The sequence below is a fragment of the Heliangelus exortis genome, chromosome 11 (assembly GCF_036169615.1).
Source record: "Heliangelus exortis chromosome 11, bHelExo1.hap1, whole genome shotgun sequence".
Classification (NCBI taxonomy): Eukaryota; Metazoa; Chordata; class Aves; order Apodiformes; family Trochilidae; genus Heliangelus; species Heliangelus exortis.
Genome location: NC_092432.1, coordinates 2,046,278 through 2,067,563, shown reverse-complemented (window position 1 = coordinate 2,067,563; position 21,286 = coordinate 2,046,278). Strand labels below are relative to the sequence as shown.

Sequence of the window (21,286 nt, the reverse complement as noted above, 5' to 3'; positions counted from 1 at the left end):
CTCGCGGTACCGATCCATGACCATCCAGAAGCCTCCTTTGTTCGCAGTCGCCTCCTAAACTCAGGAACTCTTTTTCTGGCGGATGGATTCGGCGTGACGAGCCAGCGAGTCCCGCAGAAATGACAAAATTTTTAAAGATTATTCTTTATTTTTTTGTTCCCCCACGAGGAAACGTTTCGAGAGATCAAACATTTACAAAAAATGACATTCGAGAGAAGAAATTTTTAACTTTTTTGCCTGTTTTTCGAGAGCACCGCCCCGGATGTAGTGCTGAGGGGCGGGACAGGCGCGCAGTTCGGTTGTGGCGGCAGCGATGGCCGCGGAGCGCAGGCGGCGGGCGGCAGCTGAGCTGTATGGCTGCCTTCTCCGGTGCGTCGGGGGATGGTCCCTGCCTTCAGGGACCGCTTTGAGGGGGGCAGTGGCTCCGGCGGGGAGGCTACTGAGGCGAGGGGGTTGTTGAGGCGAGGGGGCTGCTGAGGCGAGGGGGCTGCTGAGGCGAGGGGGTTGCTGAGGCGAGGGGGTTGCTGAGGCGAGGGGGGCTGCTGAGGCGGGAAGGCTGCTGAGGCGGGAAGGCTGCTGAGGCGGGAAGGCTGCTGAGGCGAGGGGGGCTGCTGAGGCGAGGGGGGCTGCTGAGGCGAGGGGGCTGCTGAGGCGAGGGGGCTGCTGAGGCGAGGGGGGCTGCTGAGGCGAGGGGGCTTCTGAGGCGAGGGGGCTGCTGAGGCGAGGGGGGCTGCTGAGGCGAGGGGGGCTGCTGAGGCGAGGGGCTGCTGAGGCGGGGAGCATGGATTTGCGTCGTTTTATTTTATGCAGCGAAGCTTATTGTTTGGTGAGAATAGAGAGAAAATAAACCTACGTGCCTTAACGTTTTGTTTTCTTTCAGAATATACGAAGAAGGAAGGAAAAGTCTCCCTGAAAATCCGTATCCCTTTGAGGTAAAAATTTATATATATATGTGCAAATGCAGTCACGACACTTAAGTCTGTGTATTTAAAGCATGCATTCGTTAATCTACAGCTGAGATAAGTGTGGGGATATCTCTTAAAAGGAAACTTTTACCTCAGGAATGCCTCTGTGAACCTCTACCTCAGGGGGGAGGAGACCCTGAGGGCTGCCCGCCTCTGCCTCCTTGCTAGCTCCTGCCTTCCCCCTGATTTTTTGCACCTGTTAACAATTTACTTGTGTTAAATAATTAAGAGGACCAAGTACAGGTGAGGGTGGAATTGGGTGGAGGCTGTGTGAAGTGGGTTGCTTGATCTGTTGTTTGGCTGCTGCTCTCAGAGGCTGTTTTTGTGCAGGTAATCTTCAAACTTACAATTTCTGATGGTGAATTTCATATCTGAGTAGTTTTATAAGGAATAGGTTATCTGTATGAACACTGTGATTGCTTCTAAGTGGCTTTTGGAACGTAGGAGTGGCTGCAAAATCTCTGAGGCTGTTTGGTTGTATTAATCTTGGGATTTTGAAGAAGTTTGATAACAATTTTAAAATAAAATTAGGTGATTAATTAAATATATAGTCGTGTGACCAACAGAGCTGAGGTGAAGAGTCAAGCAATACTTTTTTCTGTGGGAAAAGCCTAAATTAAGATTGATATCCCTTCGTTCTTGAGAATAGGCTTCAGTTGTTTAATGTCTCCAGTGTTTAGAGGTCTTGTGAGACATTCAGAGAACCAATCAATTGGTATTTAATGTTATTTTAAATGAGTATTCTCCATCTCTAAGATACCTAATGTATCTTAATGCAGTCATGACTTGACAATAATCCCTCGTATCTGTTTGTCTGTGGTTTCTGTTCATTGAACCAAACTTCAGTTTCTCATAGACTTTACCTTCTAGAGATGAAATTTGCCTTGTTGGTTTGTTACAAATTGCTGCATTTTCACAGCTGATTTGATTCAACCTATGGCATGCAGTAAGTGTGTACTTCTGAAGTAAGAAAGTTCATGAATAGTTACAATAAAGCTGGAAAATGGTTTGTGGAATCAGTTAATTTTGCAATTCGTGGTATAAAAATTGCTGAAACGCAGCAGTAGTGTATTAAAAAGTTGGGGTTTTTTGTTGGTTTGTTTTTTTTCAGACTGATGTAGAGATCTGTTTGATTGGTGGGAGTTGCAGAAGTCCTATTGAAAGGTTTTGGAATGGAAACAATATGATATATATTTTGCAGAAAGCAGTAAGTGTCTCTGTTGTTCACTTAAAAAATGTATTCTGGGCTTTTCAATTCCCATCTTGTACTTTTTTACTTCTCTGTGTGTTTCTCTTAAAGACACACAATGAAGAAAGTGACCCAATGGATGAATCAAAACCAGATGATGCTATTTATGCCTCTGAGCTTTTATCAAAGGAGAGTTCTGGGCCAGTTGCTCTTTCTGTCAGAAGAGCAAAGTAAGTTCTGCCTCCCAGGATGATATAATTTTCTTTTGCTACTTTTGTCTCACAATATTCAGAACCTGTATTATTTTCAGTCCCTCTCCAAATTGCCTTAGTGAGGAGCTGTGACCATTTTCCATCCTGCAAAATGGCTCCCCCTGACTAAAAGTATTCCTAAATTCAAGGTACTGGAAAAACACCTGTGAGCTGTCCCATTAGGTTAATGGGACTGGCTGGGTGTGGGTGAGCAAGGAAGCTTAATGAGACTTTTTTGTAAGGCTTCTGTTTAAAAAAAAAAAAAAAAAGCTATATATATATGAATGGGGTCTTTGGCTCTCAGTAAAATACCAAGGTATGGTAGTAAACCATGGTGACTGTTTGCTTAACTAACTTATCCCTTTAACATGCTTAAAATGGAAAATTTAATTGTGATTTTAAAAGAGTGTATTAAATATATTCTCATTTATGTTACCTTTTTATTTATCCTCCTTTGTGACTTCACTATTCTACATGTAAAAAGATTATAATCCTTTATTCTCTGTGTCAAACAATCTGATATCTGCTAAAGAAACATGGTAGATGGGCTTTAATTTTTGTGTAAGAGCTGGATTTAGCTCTGCTTGCTGACATCTCCTCTGCCTGTTCATATTTGTAGGCAGTTGATTTCCTTGTATACAATGGCACAAAATCCAAACATGACCCACTTGAAGATAAGTGAACAGGTTGTGCTTCCACCCCTTTGGATAAGGTGTGATGGTTCTGATCCTGAACATACTTGTTGGCTTGGAGCTGAGCCTCTCAAAGCTGGAAACAAGATCACAGGGATCAATTTCCACATGGTTACATGTGATGGTAAGGTTATAGTGTTGCACGTAAGGTTGTTTGAGGAAGGCTTAAAAACGTGGTGATACTGATGTAGTGATGCCATCTTTGTCCTTTGTGTGATGTTGGCTTGGTACTGCTTGTTGTAAAAAACAAAAGGATTTTAACCCAGGTGGAGCCAATAACTTTTTGGTATTCCTAATGCACCAGTATCTGTGCAGACTCTTTTACCCAGGTGCAATAAATTAGCTAATTTAAATTACTGCTATTCAGCTGCTTGTAGAAGTACTCACACTGCTTTTAACAGCAGCCCGTGGTATCAGTATGGGAAATAAAAGAATGTCTGCTTTCTAAAGGACAGCATGAGTTGTACTTGGAGGATTTGAGACTTAATTTTATGTGCCAAATTGGATTTGGCAGATCATTAGGGTTTTTTTGATTCTTGCTTTTCTCCTCTCCTAGGTCCTACAGCTGATAAAACCTGTTTTGCAAATCTGGAGGAGCTGAAAATGGCACATAAAATGAAACATCATTCATCTGTTGTAGGTTTTTACTGTCTATTATGGCTCTAAGTTTAAAAACTCTGGGTCTGGATTTATGATACTGGTTTGGGGAAGATTTATATATCCTATTTTTATTCTATAGTGTAATAATCTCTTTTGAAGTACTATTTGAACTCCCTGGATGCATTTGTCTGATATTAAACCTATTTGTGTGTGTGTCAAATGCTTTTAAAAATATTTTGCATGTGTATAAAATAACTGCTGCCTTGCCTCTTTTTTTTAAATCTGTTTATTCAAGGTGATGACAAAAGGGTTTGCTCAGTATGAACTTATTCGAGCTGCTGCAATAGAGGACACAATTGCAGAATCTGAAAGCAATATATATGTTGATATCACATGGAACACTGTAGAGAAGATTCTGGAGACACCCCCACTGATTTCAGCTGCTACACTGGTAAATCAGGAAGAAAAAAAAACCCAACTCAAACACTTTCCATGCCTTCCATCATGAGTAGTATAAATTAAATTTGCCTCTTGACATTTGTGTTTAATTATTTTTTAAGCAGTACAGTGTGTTCATAATCTGGATTATAAATTATGGTCATATGCATTTCACTAGTGACAATTTCAGGACATTTGATTTGAAAGTTTGAAACTATCTTAAATTTCTGGAACTTTCAGAATATCACACTGGAGTCTGGGGACCCCAGAAGCCCTGTGTATCAGCTCTACAGGGAACTGCAGTTCCTCCTTGTAAGTATAAGTGGGAAATCCCATTTTCAGATTTACATGGAGTAGTGCTTTTATGTGTTAATTTACTTTATTTGACACTTCATCAGCTGTTTCAAAGATAACTTTAAGCTTTTAGTTTAGAATAAACTTTGAGTTCAACTTTAGGAATCCTAAGTACAAATGGGACAATTTATATACACCAGAGTCAGGAAATTCAAGAAGTTTTTAGTCCCTGGTTAGAGATGGAGAAGTTGCCTCCATTTTGAACTGTGATGTGCAGAATGAGAACTGATTTGTGCTGCTTTGATTTTCTTGCTGCTTTTAGGCTTTGGCTGAAGGTTTGAAGACAGGAGTGACTGAGTGGCCTGAGCCCTTGGAGTCTGAATCAGCTGTTGAACTGGTCCAGGAATTCCTGTCTGGTAATCACTGGGAGAAGGGGGTGTTACTTTTCAGAGAAATAAAAGGAAATTCCACATTCAATTTTTAAAGTATTAGAAGTGCTAGTTCTTACTCACAAAGTAGTTAAATAGATTAGTCAATACATCTCTGTCATTTTTCTTTGTCCTGCTTTCTTGGAATAATTGTGTCTGTATAAAATGATACAGTTGAGTTTAAAAAAACAACTGGGAAAGTTCTGGATTTGTCTTTCAAGTTACCTGACATACACAAGAACTTCTAAACCTGCTGGAGGAAAACCAATGCTTCAATGGCATCTTCCAATGAATCATTGTTGTGAAGAAGTTATTTCTTGTCAGAAGTTTTAGATATTGGGGAAAAAAAATCTAAAGAAGGAATCAGATATAGGGATGCACCAAGAGATTTTCAAATGCAGCTGCAAATTTCTTTAGTATGTGGATAAAAGTTGGACAAAAAACAGGCAAAAAGTTTCTCTGACAAAAGCATGTGGAAGAAAACCAGAGATACTTATGGGACCACCTACTGCCCCTTACTGCTTGCACCCTGGAACTTAAAAAGTTAATATTTAGATAAAAGATTGTGGTGAAGGCATATATGGGGAAAATGTTTAGCTTATAATAAAAAAAATTAGGAAATTATATTTTCAGACTATATACTGACTCAGTAAAACCGTTTCTAAAATTAATAAATTTTGTCAATTAACCACCCAGTCAGTCCATTTGTTAATTATGATGTGCCTGGGGATTGGTTTGCTCATAGTTCTGTTTTTTTTTATAGAGGTGAACTATTTGTTTTTTTTCTTCTCTACTAGATTTAAAGAAGAAGCTGGATGGATATTGTATATCTGGAAACAGTACTGAAGCAGAGGTATATGCAGATTCCCACAAATTGCCTTCTTGCTTCCCTTAGGAAACAAAGCCTTTGAGTCTTGGACATTGTTTCTTATTTAATACAAACAAACTCTTTCAGAAAATCAAATGTGACACAGCAGCAGTGGACAGTTCAATAAAATCAATCTTCACTGAGCGAGGAGACCTGGATTTTGCTGAGCAGTTATGGTGCAAAATGAGAAGTGAGTGTATTTTTTTGCTCTGTTTTTCTTTAATCTTTCAGGTATCTCTACCTATTGGACTGCATTCCTTGCTCAGGGAAAGGGATAGGATTTTCTTTGAGTTTTAAGGACTGATCAGCACTTAAAAAAAATTGTTACGACCAGGCTTTTTCTTAAAAACAATTAATTTTAGGTATGCAAGACAATTTTCTAAGATTTCTTAGAAAGCTTGACCAGTATCTAGTAGGAGAGAGATTCCATTTTATTTGATGGGAAAATGTACTGAACAACCCTAAAACTGAAACCTTCATAAAATTTTTGTCTTTCTAGATTTGAAAGGACAACTTTTAAGTTGACAAACACCAATTTTATCATACTTGTGAAGTACAGTGAGGGATATTACATTACTTATTGCTGTCTTTTTCAGATTTAACTTCTGTTAATCTGTTCTGGAGATGATCACAACTCCTTTCTGTTGGAGGGATGGAGTTTGTAACTTTTATGACCTTTTCATCCCCATTAGTGCAACACTGTTGTGTTTGACTGGAAACTATCTAGCAGTGTCAGCTCCACAGGCTTGTGTCTTGCTCAGGAAGCAGTTAGTTGAATAAATAGATACTAATAATTCATATTTTACATAAATGCTGTCCAGTTAATTTATGAAATATGTTGTGCTGCAATGTACATAGAGAAAATGTAGCCCAAAAGTGTTGTACATCAATCTGCTGCTGCCATATGTTGTTCTCTAGCAGTCATATACAGCTCAGTGGTCTCTTTTGATCATTATTGCTTTAGAATAACCCATTTTTAAGCCAGGATATGAGAAACTTAACAAAAAGCAATGCAGTCTGTCATGCCAGCTGTCATTCTTTGAGGGGGTTGCTTCTTGCTAGTGTCTGTTGGCCAATTACTGCCTTAACAGCTGGAGAGCAAGCCTGGATTGATAAATAAAATGTTGCATCTCTCTTTCTTAAGGTGTCACTTCCTATCAGGAGTTGACAGAGTGTTTCACACTGGTCCTAAAATCCTTGGAACATGGGGAGATACAGCCATGGGTATGTATTTGTATTTCACAATCAAAGCTTTGAGTTGTGTCAAGTAGAGAGCAGTTCTTAACTGCTCATTTCTGTGTTGTGATGTCTGAAAACTGCTTTCACATGTCACAGTTTTCCTGTGTTTCCTTGGTACTGTACTTCTAAACAACATTTTGTACACAGTTACATCACAAGAAAACTTTTCTGATTTTTAGATTCATCAAGGGAGTAGCAGTTTGCTGAGTAAATTGATACAACAGTCTTATCATGGGAAGATAGAGGCTGTTTCCCTCAGTGGCATCACTCCAATTCAAATGCTCTTGGAGATTGGTTTGGATAAGATGAAGAAGGATTATGTCAGTTTTTTCATAGGTAAGCTTGGTATCTGCTAACATTAGAATTCTATGTTTCAGTTGTATAAGGTTTAATTTTTTTTTTAAACCATTGGGGCTTTGTTTTCAGTATGACAGCTTTAGTTTTTGGCTGAATCTGTGGCAGGGAGGTTGTGTTTTCCTGTTAGCCACTTCTTTTTCCCTCTTCTCCATTTCTTGATTGCTTTTTTTTTTTGGTTTGTCAGGCTTTGTTTCATTTGGGGGTTGATTTTCACTATTTGTAAACCCCTATATCCCAAGGAGGGTGATTGTCTCAGAGAACATGGTGGGTTTTTTCAGTGTGAATCCTTGGTAAATAAAATAATGTCTCTACCATGCCACTTGGCAGGGGTTTTTCTTGTTTTAAATGAGTAACATCAATACATAACATTGCAGTCCCAGTGACTTTGTGCTTTTCTTTGGTAGAATTCCCTTTGTTTATCTGACTGTTGCTCATATTTAATTTGACACCATGCATTAAATGTTAATTATTCCCTCCCTCTTCATTTTACAGGCCAGGAACTTGCAACATTAACCTACTTGGTGAGATGCCTTGTGTTTTTTTTCTTAAATTCTGAAAGCAGTATGAAGTAGAGTGCACTTAGCTGGTGGTGGGATGGAAGTCACATCATTCCTACAAGCTGTGAAACTGAATTGTAGATGATGAGGAAATAGCATATTGTTTCCTTTTTCATCTGTTATTTCCTAGGTATCTGGTGTGGGTTGTCAGGAAGGACAGAGAACCTTTGTTCATAACTTAATAGCAAGGAATTTTTTTTCTGACTCTGTTGGGCCCTTCTAAAATGTTGGCTTCATAAAAGAAACAGGAAAATTATTTTAGTGAAATGATGGTGAATTGTTTGTCTGTAGAAACTGGGTGTCCAATTAAGAGCAGGAGCTCTTTGTTGTTCCAGGATTACTTCATTTCCACATCAGTAGATCTACAAGAACAAGTTCATCGTGTTCAAAAGCTTCACCATATGCTGGAAATAATGGTCAGCTGTACAGTCTTACTTCAGTTTAAACATGAGAACCTCTTCCCTCTGACACAGTAATGATTTAATTTTTACTTCTTGCACTTTAAATGACAATAATAGATAGATCCTCTTTGACAGGTGTGAAGAAAAAAGCACCTCCTCTTAATGTTGATTATCAGACTGCAGAAACAGCAGTTGGATCTTCCTGATAAGTTTTGCTTTGTGACTAGAATTGAAAAAAAAGGGGAATAATACAGTCTGAGAGTGCAGTCAGTTTGGCACAAGTTTTATGCAGTGTTGCACAAGCATTTCTCCAAAAATGTTTGTAACTGGTTGATTCCTGTTGTAGGATTTGCATGAAGTATTATAAGGAAAACCCTCTTAATGAGCAGCATGAGTTTCAACTGCCAATCAGACCAGCACTTGTCAAGAAGTTCTACCAAAAGTAAGGGCAACTTTGATTTCTGCAGCATTAAAATTCAGATGTGACTGAACTCTTGACTGAATTTGGTTATTCCTTGGTTATTCTGTCAGTGATCACCCAGAAGTATGGAAGGTGGATGTAAGTAGTGGGCATGGACAGAAAGAGGTTAAAACAACATGGCAAGTTAGTTCTCACCCTCCAGTTGAGCACATGACATCAAACAGCACAGGTAAGGAATATTTGGGGTGGAATGGGATAATGAAAATACACCTTTCAAATTTGTGTACAAGGTTTGGTTGAACTTCTTCTGACACGCCTCTTCAGCAAAAGCAAAACAGTGTTTTGACTTAATAAAAGGGTGAGAGATGGTGTTTGTAGAATGTAAAACATTTTCAGAAACTGACTCTGCCTTCTCACTTATGCTGAGTTCTATTTTTAGATTTTAAATGGCAAAATGGTTCCAAATATGACACAATTGTAAAAACCTTTGCATTATTTCTTATACATTATTTCTAAAAGCTTTGCCAGTGTATCTGGGTTTGAAGAGATTTACCTGGTAGTGAATGCTGGCCTTGTGTCAGAGGAGCAGAAAAAGTGAAAAAGCATAAGAATGGGGAGGAGTTAAGCATATAGACTGGTATAGAAATAATTGGGTATAGAAATAATTGGGTATAGAAACAAGTCCAAATATGACATAGTTGTAAATCCTTTGCATTATTTCTTATACATTATTCCTAAAAGCTTTGCCAGTGTATCTGGGTTTGAAGAGATTTACCTGGTAGTGAATGCTGGCCTTGTGTCAGAGGAGCAGAAAAAGTGAAAAAGCATAAGAATGGGGAGGAGTTAAGCATATAGACTGGTATAGAAATAATTGGTCTTTTTGGGGTGAGGTTTGATATAGGGTAGAGCTTTGGTAAAGCTTTCTTGTCCTCAGGTTTTGCAATAGAGTGCTGCTTTCACTAGAACTAAAGTTGTGAAACCAGTTCTTGAAGCTGTCAGGTGACTTAATTGCTACAATGTAAGAACAGTGGCTAATCCCATCTTTTTGCTTTGTCTGCACAGGTCTCTTTTCGGATTCCACAGTTAATGGCAACACTGAAGAAAGAATGTATTTTATTTCAATGGCTAAGTGCAGTCAGGTGCATTTCATGTAAATGCAAGTTGCTCTGCAGGCAGGCACTTGAAAGGTACAGTAAAGGGGAAAGTTCAGTGTTCAAGGTGTCCCAAGAGATTCAGAAGCACTCTTTGATTTGAAGAAGAACCCATCTTAGCCAGTTATTTACTTTGGTATGCCTGAAGTTTGACATACACAGCCATAATTTATCCATAACTAGCTAACTGTTTATAAACGTGCAATTAAGAATGTACAGTATAAGTATTTTGAAAATATAGTAGATATTTTTGTTGGTATATTTACATTGAATAAAGTTCTGCACTTTGGGGTTTTAAGTTTTATTTTTAAGATATTTTTATTTTTAAGAATGCAATCAGACACTGTTCAAAGTTTGTTATCTTCACCCAACAAAGCAAGTAACATCCTCTTCTTTTCCTGGTGTCAAGTGACATTTCACCATCCACACGTCTTTGGAAAGCTTTTCATTCAGGGCATTGGGAACCATTTGGTTTTCTTTGTCCCTGCATTTGTATTTTGGAATATTCCTGGATACACTTCTCTTCTACTCTGCATAGTGTAATTTAGTCTGGTAACTACTCTGAGACAAACATTTTGCATAAAAAACTTTATTGATAAGTAAGAATAAGGAAAATCCAAATGTTCATGCTTTTTAAAAGCTACAGATTCATAGCATTTCTCATTTTATTTCAGTAAATATTATTTCTTATTCCTTTTTTTTTAGCATTCCATCTTAATAGCTAAGTGTAATGGTTAAAGCTTTTGGATTTATGTCCTGCTGCTCTGCATTCAGTATATACACAGGCAGCCTTGAAACAAGTGCAAGCTAAATAGGGAAATTCATAGAATCATAGAATCATAGAATCCTAGGGGTTGGAAGGGACCTGGAAAGATCATCTAGTCCAACCCCCCCTGCCAGAGCAGGGCCCCCTAGAGTACATCCCCTAGGAACGTGTCCAGGTGGGTTTTGAATGTCTCCAGTGAAGGAGACTCCACAACCCCCCTGGGCAGCCTGTTCCAGGGCTCCGTCACCCTTACAGTAAAAAAATTTTTTCTGATATTCAACTTGAACCTCCTATGCTCCAATTTACACCCATTACCCCTTGTCCTATCACTGGTCACCACTGAGAAAAGCCTAACTCCATCTCCCTGACACTCACCCCTTACATATTTGAAAACATTGTTTTGTTGCTTTGCTTTAGAGGAATAATATCAAGCACAGCAGAATGACAAATACAGCCAGATGGCCATATTCTGGAACAAGGTTTCTCTCATTGTGTTCTTGTTCCTATCTGCAGTAGAAATTAATTTGAGGTGGACTATTTCATTCTAGAAGTGCTTGGATTACTTAACAATGCACATTTCTCTGTAATATGAAGTTGCATGAGGTAAACTCAGTTTCCTGTAAACAAAACTAGAGAGAAGAGTCCTTGGCTTAAATCTGACCCAGTTTTGCTAAATCACTTCAGATAATTCTTCTCCACACTTCAGGAGTAAGGCATGCATTATCCTAACTTTGAGCTATGAATAATAGTAAGTTAATTATAAAGCTGTGCTCTTGGAATATTTAAATCCTTTTCTATGTCAAAATCATGGATCTCTCTTCACTTAGCAGTTACATGCTAATTAAAAGTGTAGACTGGAAAAGTTTTCTGACTGAAATCAGAAGTTGCAAGCAGCTTTGAATCACTTGAAATATGGACTGGCAAGATTTATATCATTTAAATCTTAGGTGTCTGCTTTTCTGGTGACCAAAATATATAGTGGTTTCCAAAATTATAAAGTCTGCTACTTTAAATTTGAAAAAAACTGGTGCAGCAAGGAAATATACTTTGGCTTTTGATTTTAAAAATTTGTTATGGGAAAATTATAGAAGCATGAGGTGGATAAATAAAGAAATATTTCTTTATCTTTACAGGGGCATAAAAGGAGTCATCTGTGGTAAACTTTGACCAATATAATAAACCAGTTGCATTTTACTTATTCTGCAGAATGAAGATGTGTGCAAGATGCAATCTAACTGTGATTTTGAAGGTAGAATATTAGTAGGACAATGCTGATGAGTATGGAGAGCATGAATAGTATAGGAAGAGCAATCTCTGTCACCATTTCCATGTGAGTAATCAGGGAATCTGAAATGTGAGAAATGAGTGAGATGGAAGAAATTTAATCTTCTGGAGTATACCAGTTGTTAGTTTGAGTAAAATTAATACAAAATAAGGAAATTTTTTTGTCGAAAATTATTTAGACATGAATAATCATTTAAATGCTTATTAAAATGATTATTTTTAGACAAAAATCAGATGCTGGTTTTTAGTATAAACAGCAAACCAAACAAAATTCACAAGTCTGCAAAAGCTGGAGTAAGGCTGTGTCAGTTTTCCCTCATTGTTTTCTTTCTAGGATTGATTTTTGAAGGTGTGTTAGTGCTCAGAAAGCTGCAGATAGTGTTTTTTTAGGTTTTTTTGTTTTTTTTACTATAAATTAGCTTCAGTGCATTAGCAGTACTCTGTTTATTGATTTTTCTTCTCCCCCACCCCAAAGAGAAGGGCAGATAAAAAAAATGTGAGAGAGAAAATCTTGGGAAGCACTTTATCCTTTTTATAATTATTTTGCAGTGCTTTGAAAACTTTTAAATGGCTTTTAGAGTGTAGAATTTTGCTTCAGAGGTAAGCTCCAAAGAGTTGAGTAAATACAGTTAATTCACATACAACTTGGAATTCAGCAGCTCAGGCTGAGGTGCCATAAAATTAGGATGACTGCTTTGATGTTTTTTACCATGTGTTAGTTGTTTTTTACCTTAGGTTAGTGCTTAGCCCTTTTTTTTTTTTTTTTTAATAGTCTCATTGTAGGTAGAAATCAAATGGTTTAGAGATTTTCTGTCTGTGGTTGTCATGATTTGTCTGGTTTTATTTCATATTTGAAAGGGTATTTAGGAAATTCATCATTTTAAGGAGAATATTGTCATCCCTAGCCTTAATTTAAATAGTAACTCTTGAGTAGTCCATTAACATCCCAGGTTGATCCATTTAGTCAACATGATTTTAGCTGGAGTAAAGACAGACATTTTTCTTTAGAGAGATGTCTTAAGAGATGTTATTCTTTCTTTTCTTCTTTCATATTTGAAAGCTGTTGTGCTCTCAGGGAGAAAATTCCTTTTAGGACCAGATAATAGTGGTATTCACAGAGGAATTTTAAATCTCCAAGTTGCAAAATACACTTTCAAAAAACAAAAAAAGACACATAATTACCTGTAGCAAGGAGCTGGTGAGTGGTAGCACAAGTGTCCATGGCTTTCTGATGCCAGTTTTCCACCTGTGAAAGTTGACAGGAATCAGCTCTATGAGACTGTAACACTCATGTGCACAGCAGATTCTGCTCTGTGCCTTAACATTTCTCCAGTAAAACTGACTTGAAATTATCCTATCCTACAACACATGATTTTCTGAATGTTTCTTTGTATCTTTGTGATTTTTTTTTTTAATTGAAATATATTTCTAATAGTTAGTTACTTGTTGTAACAAATTTTTTTTAAAGCACATAATGTATTTCATATTATTTTCCCATAAGATGGAATGTATTTGTAATTTTCTGCCTAGAAATCTGGCAGAGCACTGCTAACTCATGGTTCAGATTTTTTGATCATGTCAGTAAATGCAATTAGAGGCTGTGAAATGCTTGAGAAGCAGTAATTGAGGCTGTTCCCTCTGTCTCTGGAGGCTTGTGTACTTCACACTTCCCTAATTTACAGAATCAAACTGCCAAGTTTCATGTTTCATGAAATTCAATGTGATTATTGAAGAAAAAAAAAAAAAGAATGAAATTAACAAATGACATCACCTCTCTTGGACTTGGGAATCCATTTGCACTGATAATCTTTTTATAATATTCAACAGATGCCTTTGGGTATCTTGTTTTGTTCTTGCTTTTAAAATCAATGTGATAAAATCCAAATCTCTCAGAAAAGCCTTTGTCCCATTCAAATTTATCCAGCAGTGACCAGGCAGTGTAACCCTTGACATTAACACCATCCTTTAGAGCTGGAAACACAATACAATTTATTCTGTTAAACTTGTTGCCTATGTTTGTTGTCCTTAAAATCTTGTTCTGTAGGAGTTTTGTTTTATACTGGCTGGGAAAGAGGACAGAAAAGTGGCAGAGCATGAAGTAATTTAGGTTATTTGAAAATATTTTTAGCTTAGAGAGGCTACAGCTCTGTAAGAAAAGGTATCTAGGCAATTTCTCCTTTTTAGAAGTGGAAAATTATGATATATTACAGTATTACTTATATAGGTGTGTTTATTAGCAGCATTTTGGTGAAAATTTATTCTACTTTGCTGTCTGGTTTGGTCTGTGAATTTTTCTTTATGTAAATTACAAGAGTAAAAAATCATCAGAAAGTGAAAACGCTCAAAAAGCTTGTGCTCTAAATAGATGTTTTTATAATTACCTTTCAGTATCTCATTAATATATCCTTTCAGATACTCTATCCTCCACTCATCACACAGCTGGGTGCACTCTACCTTGTCAGAAACTCCATTCTCTGTCACATAAATCAGGGGGTTCCCATACTGTGTCTGCAAACAAAGAGAAGTTTAGACTGGTTTGTTTTAACAAAATAATTTGATTTTTGACAGAATGTGAGATTCTTAGATGAACTAAAAGCAGTTTGTGAGATTTGCTTACAGTTACCTTCAGTAAGAAAACTGCAGCAAGGAATTTCATCGTGGGTTTTATTTTAAGATTAATTCCATAGGTGAACTGAAATTAAGGTGGTTTTTTTGGTAAAGGAACTTCCCAGTATAACAAGACAAATATCTTGATGAAACTGCTGAAAATCTAAAATAGCATAAATGCAGCTCCTGCTTGCAACCCAACACTTTGTTCCCTTTCTTTTAAAGATTTACCCCGTAATCACCTTAATGAAGTTGAGTAATCTTCTGAATCCCCAGGGCACAGAATATAACCAGTTAGGTCCTGGAGCTGGCCAGTTTGGGTCCACCAGTTCAGCCAGATCACCATCAGTCTTGTAACTGGGTACTGGGAGGAGGGGAAAGCTCTTCTGTACAACGTACCGAGCAGTGAAATGACCAATTCCCAGGAAATCTGAGGTGCCTTTAATGTAGGTTTTCTCTTGCACTGAGAAAGTTGGTAACCTTGATGTCCCCAGGCCCTGCTGGGTGCTCTTCCTACCTAGCAAAATAATTACAGGAAATGTACTTCTGAGGAACAGAAGTTTCTGTACCTCACCAGCAAGAAATACAAACTTCCTGAATTTAGTGTTGGTGCTGAGGACAGTTTGGTTTGATTGCTCTTTTTTTTAATATCAGTGTTTCACCCTTTTGGTTTGGAGGGGGAAGTTTGGATACAATACAAGACAGTGACTTAAAGTGTTTGGTTTGGTTTTTTTTTCCAAAGAGCATGATAAATGTCAACAGAATGTTTGGAATAGTAACATAGAAGTGCTCTGCTGCTGGGCTTATTGCTTATCTCCCTTACTTGTGAAACAAAGATAGTGGAACACTGTGGAAATGCCAACTTTAGTGATGAAAAACTGGTTCTTTGTCCTTAAGTGAAAAATATTTAACTCCTTGCCTTCATGTAGCCACTAAAACCAGACTATGAAAAGTGAAAGACTTTTTTCCTTTGCAGTTTGGAGCCCTCAGGTAGGGAGGTGTTGAGCACAACATTGTAAGTGTGTAATTTCTTCATCAACGACTTGGATGAGGGTATAGAATGTACCCTCAGCAAGTTTGCTGATGACACTAAGCTGGGAGGAGTGGCTGACACACCAGAAGGCTGTGCTGCCATTCAGAGAGACTTAGCCAGGCTGGAGAGTTGGGCAGGGAGAAACATGATGAAATTCAACAAGGGGAAGTGTAGAGTTTTGCATTTGGGGAAGAACAACACGATGTCCCAGTATAGGTTGGGGGCTGAGCTGCTGGAGAGCAGTGTAGGTGAAAGAGACCTGGGGGTCCTGGTAGACAAGAAGATGCCCATGAGCCAGCAATGTGCCCTTGTGGCCAAGAAGGCCAATGGCATCCTGGGGTGCATTAGAAAGGCTGTGGTTAGTAGGTCAAGAGAGGTTCTCCTCCCCCTCTATTCTGCATTGGTGAGGCCACACCTGGAGTATTGTGTCCAGTTCTGGGCCCCTCAGTTCAAGAAGGTCAGGGAAGTGCTTGAAAGAGTCCAGTGCAGAGCTACTGAGATGATTAAGGGAGTGGAACATCTCCCTTATGAGGAAAGGCTGAGGGAGCTGGGTCTCTTTAGTTTGGAGAAAAGGAGACTGAGGGGTGACCTCATCAATGTTTTCAAATATGTAAGGGGTGAGTGTCAGGGAGATGGAGTTAGGCTTTTCTCAGTGGTGACCAGTGATAGGACAAGGGGTAATGGGTGTCAATTGGAGCATAGGAGGTTCAAGTTGAATATCAGAAAAAATTTTTTTACTGTAAGGGTGACAGAGCCCTGGAACAGGCTGCCCAGGGGGGTTGTGGAGTCTCCTTCACTGGAGACATTCAAAACCCCCCTGGACACGTTCCTAGGGGATGTACTCTAGGGGGTCCTGCTCTGGCAGGGGGGGTTGGACTAGATGATCTCTCGAGGTCCCTTCCAACCCCTAGGATTCTATGATTCTATGAATTTTTTCAGGTGACAGCTGGTTCCTGGGTCTTACCTACATAGTTCTTCATAACTTCTGGATAATCTCCTCTGTAAATTGGATTTGCAAACCATCCCAAATGGAACTGGATGTATCTTTCAGCAGCCTCTCTGTCCGTTTGGTCATAAGGATCAATAGGTTCACCCCAGCCACTGGTTAGGGAAATTCCAACCATACCTTAGGACACAAAGTGACAGTTCTGCAGTTTGTGTATAATCTTTAAGGCCCTCCTATAAACAGAGGATGATTATAGAATGAATACTTGTTACCTTGTTGCTCACTGCGCCAGGTGGTGTTGTAAGAGTGCCAAACCTCTGCGTGACTCTGAGTGAAAAACAAACCACAACAAAGCAGGTGTGTGCACATTTTAATCACTTACATAGTATATAAAGGTGGTGAAGATCAAGAGGAGTTTTTGCTAAGGTTTGTCTGAAAACATACAACTTTTTAAATGCATAATAGAGATGGCTTTACTGAAGTCACTTGCAAAATTCTAGTTCTTTTCAACAGGTCAGGATTTAACTCCTTCTTTCTAGAGTAACCTGAGTATTTTCTTAACTAATTTGAAACATAGTGTAAGAGAGACACTTCAGTGATCCAGAAAGCTATGAGTTTGTTGCAACTGGGCATTTCCTGCTACCCCTGAACACTGGCTGGTGGGTTACAGTCAGGTGATATTTCTGATCTTAGAAATTACATCATGGCAAAACTGTATTTCCCTTTAAAGGGCAGAATTAGAACTCAGTCTGCTAAAAATTCTTAATTTACACATAATTTAAAGCACAGATTTCACTTTACCTTGATTATGTGATGTGCTGCTTTGTATGCTCCACATCCACTGAGTTTCAGTCCTGGTGCATGCTCTCCTGTTTCATATCCCTTTTCAGCAACTGCCTACAAATACAGAGCCAGTTATTCTTTGAACAACAGAGCTAATTAATGTACTACTGTTCTGGGGACTTCTGTGCTTCTCTGTCCATTCCATCTCTCAATGTGTCTCCTTCCCTTTCTTCTTCCTCTCCCTTCAGCTCCCATCTTCTCCTCCCCCTCTCTGTAGCTTGTTGGGAACAGTGTGTTGGTGACTGATGTCAGTGGGGTAACTCACCAGCTTCCTGCTCCCCAGTGAAGGGCAATTTATCTTTCTGATTCTGTGCCTTTTTCCTCTCCAGCTGATTTTTCCCTAAATTGTCTAAAACTTCCCTAAATTGTCATGTCTCAGCTGCCTTTCTGCATGTTCAGCTTGGAACTGGCCACTTAGAATTTGGGCATGGAGATTAATGGCATCAGTCTTTCCCTTTCCTTTTTAACCTACATTTCTGTACTGTCAATTCCACCTAATTTTTGGGAACAGGGCTATGGAATGAGAGTGGTTGGAAGTCAAACATTGATAACTTACCCAAGGGTTACTGAAAGTGATCCAATGTTTCACACGATCACCAAACTTCTCAAAACACAGATTTGCATAATCATTAAAATAATTTATCATGCTTATATTCTGCCAGCCACCATACTTTTCCTGGAGAACCTTCATAAATAAGAATTTCAAGGATCAATAATGTTATTCAAAGTTCAGCTGCCTATTAGCAAAAAGCTTTACTTATATTTCAGTAGCTCAGAAGACTTTTCAAAACTTCAGTCTGCATAAACTGCAATGTATTTAACATAAATTAATAGAAATTAATTATAAGTACACCTAAAAGCACACAGGCATCTTTAAATGTTTTTCTCAAGTACATCTTCTTAAACTTCTGCATAGTTTTCTATCAGAAGGATTTATATTAGACATTTAAATTAGCAAAATCTTGGCTAACCTGGGGAAGGTCCCAGTGATAGAGGCTCACAATGGGGATAATATTGTTTTCCAGAAGACTATTAATTGTATCATTGTAGAACTGGATTCCCTTCTCATTCAGCTGCTCTGCTGGTGAAACACACAAGAAATTACCTGGATTTTTTTTCAAATAAGAATAGAAATCTAAAATTTTTAATCAAGTCATTTTAGATTACAGTGGTGGGTGTACTGTAATGGATAAAATCTGTTCTGCAGACAGAGACAAAAATCTATTTACCAGTGATGTTAAGCAGTTATGGGATACTCAGGAGTAAAATTTGTGGCTGGTAATACTGGTAAGAACATGATGAAATTGTTATACTTACTCCTGATGCCAGTGGGCATGATCCGAGGCCACGAGATAGAGAATGAGTAGTGATTAACTTTCAGCTCCTTCAGCAACTGGATGTCATTCTGTGAAAGGAAAACCCAATTAATATATTTCAGGTCCAAGCAGAACAACTCTTCAGTTACTCATCTGTCTTAAACAGCACTGGAGGCAGAAAATCTATAGAAAAGTTGCACAAAAGATGATTCCATCAGTTACTTCTTTCATTTGCTTTGAGCTGGTGGCTCTTTTTGCTTGCATGCTTCTTTTTTAACCACTTTTGTTCTTGGTTTTCCTGCCATGTAACATTTTGTGTTGACAGCTATGAAAACAGGATGTTTTCACCATCAAATAGAAGACAGAAAAATGAGTTTAGGCATTTTACAATGTGTAAAATTTGTAATGTGCACGTTTTAAAAAATAATAGAAGCCTGTAAATCTTGGCCTCAAACATTTCAGCTCAGGCACAAAAGCATTACACAATCTTCTGTTTACTGTCTCACACTGGAGTTAGCACAAAAAATGAATTCCTTCTATATGCTTGTTCTTTTTCTGAGAAATCCTACATTTTGATATTGAATGGAATTAGAACTTGAGGGTTCTAGAATGTTTCTAGAGAGAGTTTCTCTTTAACAGTACCTTAACTTTGTGGTAGCCATCACATGCTGAATCTCCTGTTTCATTTCTGAACACTGTCCCTTTCTTGTGAGTAAAAGCATCCCAGATACTTGGTCCTTTCCCATCCTTGTCCCAGGCCCCTTCAGTCTGGTATGCAGAGCTTCCAACACCCCATAAAAACCCTAAAGGTAAAAAGAAATGAGCCATGAATTAAATGTTTTCCTGCCAAACTGGTCTTCATCCTAAGTGTTCATCTGAGAAAGTAATTGGTGCAGCTTCACAAGTGTGTGGCTTGGTGTGGATTTCAGGACTACTGAGTAAGAGGCCAGTGGTTTCTATGTGACATTTTATTGGTGCATAAAAAGGGGCTGGAAATGTGGGATGGAGTGAAGGTGGCCTTTTCTGCTCAACTGAAAAGGGAATCTAATTCTTTCACGTGTGAAACCTTGTTACTATTGTTTTACAACGATGTGTGTTGTGCACTGATAGTGTGGCAGAAATGTCTTATTGTAAGAAAAGAGGTTCACACATAATTTGTGCCTGGGAGCTTTGATGGGCTTTTTAGGGATTACAAGTTTAGCTGTTACATAAAAAAACAGAGAAAGATTCTGGATTATTTTTTTAACACTATAAAAAAGGACATGATTAATCCATTTTATGAGCCACTTAAAAACTTGAGCATGAGAAAAAAATCAGTCTCTCTGTCTTTTTAGTTTTGATTTTGGTTGAATGCAATCTGAGAGTGTGTAAATGTATGCTGAAGAAGGGACAAGGTTTCAGAAAGTAGTACTAAGGAGTGGATTAGATAATGCTAAGCAGCTTGAAGCCCCAACACAATAGTTCCACTCATGTTCATTTCTTAAGTTAGCTGCATAACAATGGGTGTTCTTCATGTAGATAATTTGTGGAAAAGAAGAGCTCTCAGGTGTGATTTGTTACACTGTGCTGCTTAATTCAGTCCCAGAAAATGGATTTGAAATATTAATCCATTAGCATTGTTCACTGTTTTAACTGCCTATGTGACATGCAGGGTTATGTGAATCCTTTTATTTCCAGGGCTAGGTGCAGAAGATGATATTAAGTGTGCATTCTGCAAGAGCCTGAATTTTTCTTTCTGCTGTTTCTTTGGAAGAAGAAGGAAAACCTTTAGGTAGCTTTCTTGTGCAAACAGACAAGTGCATTATATAAACCCCATGATTCAAAAGTACCATCTGGAAAAGTGCCATAATAGAAAGAGCCTGGATTATTCTTTGTCCATTGGAAATCCTCAGCTGTATTCAGCCTCATAATCAGCCCAAGCATATACCAAATTCTCAAAGTCTTCATTGCTCTTGAGTTCATCACTGCAAAGTCTTCTCTGCAAGCTCCCACCTGATAAAACAAGAGCATTTTCAAGTATTGCAGCTCTGCAGAGCAGGCTTAAGGGTGATCAACAAGGGAAAAGCTGCTTTTTTGCTTCTGAATGGGTCTGATTTGTATTGAAGGCTAAAAGCTGTGCTTGGGCTAAGTGGAAGATGTAATTAAGCTTTTAGCAGGGTGATGAAAATGAGAGAACAAAGTGCAAAATTATAATTATTGGAAGTGCTCCCAGCATATTTCCCATAATGTTACTGATCTTCTAAAAATCTTCACCTCTGCATTTCTGTCATTAACATTTCAGTTGCAAGCAGGGAAAAAAAAAAAGAGTAGACCACAACCATTTTGAAAAAATCACAGGGTCTAAATATGAGTATTTTATTTTTAATAGAGAAGGTTGCAAATCCATATGGCTTTAATTTAGGCATTAACAGTCAAATTGAGCTTTTCAGCCTAGTCAGTAAGTTTAAATTTAGTGCTGCCCTTGGTATTCTTGTTAGCAATGACTGTCATGTGAAAAGAAGCAAGGAGAACAGAAAATGTGTTCTGCAAGGTAGAGCTTTGGTTTCTGTAGCTGGGGGAAGAGGAGTGGATGTTTTTGCAAGGGAGCTGATATTTCTGTTCCAAAATTAGTGCCCAGCTTTCATAACGTTTTAGGGTGCT

At 38.3% G+C, this 21,286-nt stretch overlaps 2 protein-coding genes across 6 annotated transcripts; one reads left to right on the top strand and one right to left on the bottom strand.

Moving 5' to 3' along the window:
- Positions 1-27: 27 nt before the first annotated feature.
- ZWILCH (zwilch kinetochore protein) lies at positions 28-11,977 on the top strand. 3 transcript variants are annotated; one of them, XM_071754132.1, is made up of 19 exons: positions 28-369; positions 881-932; positions 2,077-2,172; positions 2,266-2,384; positions 3,025-3,221; positions 3,654-3,733; positions 3,993-4,148; positions 4,376-4,447; positions 4,752-4,845; positions 5,655-5,710; positions 5,813-5,915; positions 6,870-6,949; positions 7,144-7,300; positions 7,814-7,842; positions 8,214-8,350; positions 8,626-8,721; positions 8,811-8,929; positions 9,763-9,887; positions 11,824-11,977. In XM_071754132.1, the coding sequence occupies exons 1-18, from the start codon at positions 314-316 to the stop codon at positions 9,852-9,854; spliced, it is 1,791 nt and encodes a 596-aa protein (XP_071610233.1). In that variant the 5' UTR covers positions 28-313; the 3' UTR covers positions 9,855-9,887; positions 11,824-11,977. The 3 variants fall into 3 exon arrangements, 2 of the variants coding, with proteins under 2 accessions (XP_071610233.1, XP_071610231.1); XM_071754130.1 differs by lacking the exon at positions 11,824-11,977 and having other exon boundaries at positions 9,763-10,149; XR_011727896.1 differs by lacking the exons at positions 9,763-9,887; positions 11,824-11,977 and having other exon boundaries at positions 8,214-8,294; positions 8,811-8,909.
- LCTL (lactase like) lies at positions 11,720-17,976 on the bottom strand. 3 transcript variants are annotated; one of them, XM_071754134.1, is made up of 9 exons: positions 17,887-17,976; positions 17,289-17,384; positions 16,760-16,814; positions 16,506-16,667; positions 14,751-15,025; positions 14,283-14,409; positions 13,673-13,872; positions 13,084-13,147; positions 11,720-11,964 (listed from the first exon to the last, which is right to left on the bottom strand). In XM_071754134.1, exons 1-9 carry the CDS (start codon positions 17,974-17,976, stop codon positions 11,849-11,851), a joined length of 1,185 nt encoding a protein of 394 aa, XP_071610235.1. In that variant the 3' UTR covers positions 11,720-11,848. The 3 variants fall into 3 exon arrangements, with proteins under 3 accessions (XP_071610235.1, XP_071610236.1, XP_071610237.1); XM_071754135.1 differs by lacking the exons at positions 13,084-13,147; positions 13,673-13,872; XM_071754136.1 differs by lacking the exons at positions 13,084-13,147; positions 13,673-13,872; positions 17,289-17,384.
- Between the last annotated feature and the right edge of the window lie 3,310 nt (positions 17,977-21,286).